This window comes from Eucalyptus grandis, chromosome 4, assembly GCF_016545825.1.
Source record: "Eucalyptus grandis isolate ANBG69807.140 chromosome 4, ASM1654582v1, whole genome shotgun sequence".
NCBI lineage: Eukaryota > Viridiplantae > Streptophyta > Magnoliopsida > Myrtales > Myrtaceae > Eucalyptus > Eucalyptus grandis.
Window position 1 is genome coordinate 4,305,167 of NC_052615.1, and position 4,414 is coordinate 4,309,580.

The 4,414-nt window shown below is 40.9% G+C and overlaps 1 protein-coding gene across 1 annotated transcript; it reads left to right on the top strand.

Moving 5' to 3' along the window:
- The first annotated feature begins 402 nt into the window (after positions 1-402).
- Positions 403-3,678, top strand: LOC104440722 (flavonoid 3'-monooxygenase CYP75B137). The gene is made up of 2 exons (XM_010053672.3): positions 403-1,505; positions 2,754-3,678. Exons 1-2 carry the CDS (start codon positions 513-515, stop codon positions 3,384-3,386), a joined length of 1,626 nt encoding a protein of 541 aa, XP_010051974.3. The 5' UTR covers positions 403-512; the 3' UTR covers positions 3,387-3,678.
- Positions 3,679-4,414: the final 736 nt, after the last annotated feature.

The following is a 4,414-nucleotide window of genomic DNA, read 5'->3' on the forward strand; positions in this document are numbered from 1 at the left end:
CTTACTAATCACTAACCTCATGCAAATTCCTAGTCTTCCATAGTAAGATTTACGTTACAAAAATTATTAGTTATGTTCAAGCGTGTCGTTGTAAGAAAATCAATATAGAGGAATGGAATGACACATGATTAAATTGGCATTGATAGGAAAGTCGAACATGCAACTAAGAAACACTAAATCCTTCTAGTTAGCATTATTGTTTAAATATTCTGGCAATTTTCCTCATTTACAATAATTGGTCGCGTGTCAGTCTGTCTAAATAACTGGGGCCACTTTTCGAACCAAAATAGCCTAAAATCTATCAGAGATCCAACCGTATCTTCGAAGACCTTCTATAGTTTGTGCGGCTAGGAATTTCCTGTGTGATGCTCACTGAGACCACTCAGTTTTTGAACCAAAATATCCCAAATCATCTGTCGGAAACCAAACCGTATCTACAAAGACCTTCTGTAGTGTCTAGGAACTTCCTAATTCTAGCTCAAACAGTCCTCTTCCCATCATCACAAGCTGAAATGTTGAACGCAGATTCCGGAGGTGCCTGGCTGTGGTTGTGGCATGCTAAAGAAGAGAATGATGCAATTTCTAGAGCTGCTGCAACACTGCTTGTCATTGCAATAGCAGCTCTTAGTTTCTTCTCTTTGTTCAGGAGACGAAACCACATGGTGGCTCCGTTGCCTCCAGGGCCCCGAGGCGTGCCATTCTTCGGATACCTCCCATTCCTAGGGACCAATCTCCACCTGAAATTTGCTGAATTGGCCAAGACCTACGGTCCTATCTACAAACTCCGGCTTGGAAGCAAATTATATGTTGTGGTTAACTCCCCGTCACTGGCCAAAGAAATCGTGCGGGACCAAGACATGAATTTTGCCAATCGAGACCCAAACATTGCCGGTGCTATAGTGTCATATGGCGTAAGGGACATTGCCTTCTCAAGCCAAGGCCCTTATTGGAGGAATCTCCGCAAACTGTTTGTGCGGCAGTTGATGAGCAACATGAGTCTCGATGCCTGTTATGGTTTAAGAAGGCAGGAGGTCAGAAAAGCTCTGAGCGATCTGTATAGAAAACCTGGGGTGCCAGTAGATATCGGCAAATTGGCCCTTCTGATCTTAGTTAACATGGTGATGAGAATGCTGTGGGGAGGAACGCTTCAGGGAGAAAAGGGTGAAGCCGTGGCCTCTGAGTTTCGAGAGGTGGTGGCCAAATTGATGGTGCTCGTAGGTAGTCCGAATGTTTCGGACTTTTTCCCGGCACTCGCTTGGCTTGACCTGCAAGGAGTGGAAAGGGACATAAAAAGGGTGCATCAGTGGCTGGATGGTTTTGTTCAGCCGATTATCGATTGCGCCACCAAAGGAACAACAAGTGAACTGTTCAAGCAGAAGGAAGGAGAACCTAAATGCAATGAACAGAAAAAGGACTTTTTGCAGATTTTCCTGGATATGGAGATAAATCTTGAAGATAACCAGTCACCAGTGGACAAGAATGTAGCACTCAAAGCCATTCTTATGGTAAGTTTATAAATCTAGGTGACTAATTCTTATATGGACATGCACGGCTATTTAATGACCCCTGATGCACTAGAAAGTGCAGTTAATCGTCTTTGGCTACTCTATTTTTGGAAACCTAATCTGTATCGGCAAACCACCCGCCCCGCCGCCCGCCCCCCCCAGACCCCCAGAAAGCCCCTCCCTCAAAGAAACTTCATTTGTAGGCTCTCTCAGCTTCAATTTCAGAAACCAAGAGCTTGTTTTGCTCTGCTTTTCTAGGCCTTGATTTCTTGTTTCTTCTCTCCCGATCTCTTTTGGGGTTTTCTGTTTGCAGCTGATATTTTATGAGGTCATCATCACTGTTCAAGCTAGTACCATGCTCGAAACGTGGTTTTATGACTTCTTTGAAATTCAACGAAAGCTCTCATCTCGATTTTAGTGTAGATCTAAATTTGGGAGCTTGTCTCTCTTGACCCAAATCTAGATTTGAGAATTTCTTAAAGGTATTTGATCTAAAATTTGTTGTTGCCCTCATATGGCAAGAGTGTTGATGATGTTGAACCTAGGCACGCAGTGCAAGCCGTAGTTTTTGGATGGTAAGATCTCAACATGTGACCATCATTGACACATTTGGTAATCGACTGTTGATTGTTTTTCAATGCTATGATAGATTTGGTCTTTTGGAATGAGATAATGCTTATAACGACAAGCTGTACTATTTTGTTTTGTTGTGCAACTCTTTTTGGGATTTGCTTTACTTCGAAAGTTTTTATGTTCCCTCATGTATGATTATGACAAATGAATGTAATTTTATTTCGACCAAAAAAAATTCTGTTCTTCGTAAATTCATTTCAAATCTTAGCTGCCATAATTATGAGTAGATGTCAAGCGATTATTACTATAGTATGTACCCGTTTTGAAATCCATATTAGCTCTAGAATACCATTATTTTCAACGGGGGTCTTATATAATAGTGAAATAAATATAGCACAGTTGATATAATATAAAGGTAATTCAATTATTGTGTGCCAATTTTCGTATGGAGTTGGTTGCATCATGTCAAGATTGAAATATCTTTCCATACCTCTTGTTTCATATCCTATTGTCTAACTTAGGTTGCGTGCAGCCTTGCCTTCTCCATAACTAGAAGCTCCATATTTTGACTAGAACGTCAATTCTTCTCTATTATAGTGCTTCATTATGTATTTAACTTTACTAGACATTACAGCAATTGACTCTTTCTGATGAAACTTGGAATGTGTGGGATAGGACATTTTAATCGGCGGAACTGATACGACTTCAACAATGGTTGAATGGGTGATGGCAGAGTTGCTGCAAAACCGAAATGTGATGAACAAAGTAATCCATGAATTGACTGAAGTTGTGGGGGAGGATGAGATGGTTGAAGAGCATCACTTGCCCAAATTAAAGTACCTTGACGCGGTCATCAAGGAGGCATTTCGCTTGCACCCGGCGTTGCCCTTATTGGTGCCGCGGACCCCAAATGCTTCCTGTGTCGTTGGGGGCTACATGATACCAAAGGGCAGCAACGTATTCTTAAACATGGGTTCTATCCACAGGGATCCCAAGATTTGGGACGAACCGTTGGAGTTTAGACCCGAGAGGTTCTTGGAAGGTCCCAGCACGTATGATTTCTCAGGTAACAACTTCGCATACATGCCATTCGGTTCTGGTCGGAGGGTGTGTGCAGGGCTTGCGCTGGCAGAGAGGATGCTACCATATGTTTTGGCCTCTCTTTTGCACTCATTCAAGTGGGAAATACCACCAGGGTTTGAGCTGGATTTATTGGACAAGTTCGGCATTGTGGTCAAGAAAATGAAGCCCCTGGTCGCCATTCCAACACCGAGATTGTCCACTCCGGAGCTCTACATGTCGAGATAGATCTTTCATTAGAGTCTCAAAGCTCTTCATTTCAATTCTAAGAAATAAACCTATCCTGCCAGTATCAATCGTGGATTGAGCATCTACTCAATTAGACCTGGTTTGAAAAGAATTTATGCTACTATTGTTTGTAATACTAGAAAGAAATCCTGTTATATATAGGTTCTTCAGGTCAGTTAGACCAGAAGATGAACTCAAATGATTCAAGAGCAAGACGTTTCGGGTCTTGCATATATATATTCGGCTATGGAGTTCTGAAGGAGGTGGTCTGCTTGTGTCGGGCGTTTCATAATTTCAATCTGTTTTATTAATGAGTATTCTGAAATGCTTTTTACGCAAATCATATAAGTAGATTTGGCAGTTTCTATGGATTGATACGACTTTTTTCTATTTAATATAGTCCATTTTAATTTTTTCCTAAATATTAATGATATTTATTACGACATGGCAAGTGAAACCATTGTCTGTGGAGAATCAAGTGAATATCTCAACTTAAATAAAACTTTCTTATTATTATTTCAAGAACACTCAATTCACACCACTCACCACTCACATACAAGACACTCACGCTACATGATACACACACCACTATTACTCTACGCACGAACAAAGGGAAAGAGCCCCATATCTCACTCTTTCTCTCAACCATAGACAAAGCTAATATATTGTTATGTTTGCTAATGGCCCCCTCAACACGTATTTCATTCAAAAACAGATTTTCTTTCCTAGTGCTTTCCTCCCCAAATAGAATTTTGTGGATCATGGATGGGCTTAAAGGTTTTCGGGTGATGAGTTTTTGCTCTTTTTGGAAAGAGTAATTGTTTTTCCTTGAATCATGCATGACCTTCCTATCAAATTGCCAAGGCATTCTCAATAACAAGTGACATGCACCCATGGGAATTATATCACATAGGACATGATCTCGGTAGTTTTTCTCAATTGAAAACGAAATCAAGACTTTGTTTAGTTACTTGGAGATTGTTCCCTTTGTTTAGCCATGGCAACTTCTATGGTTGGGAGTGTTTGGA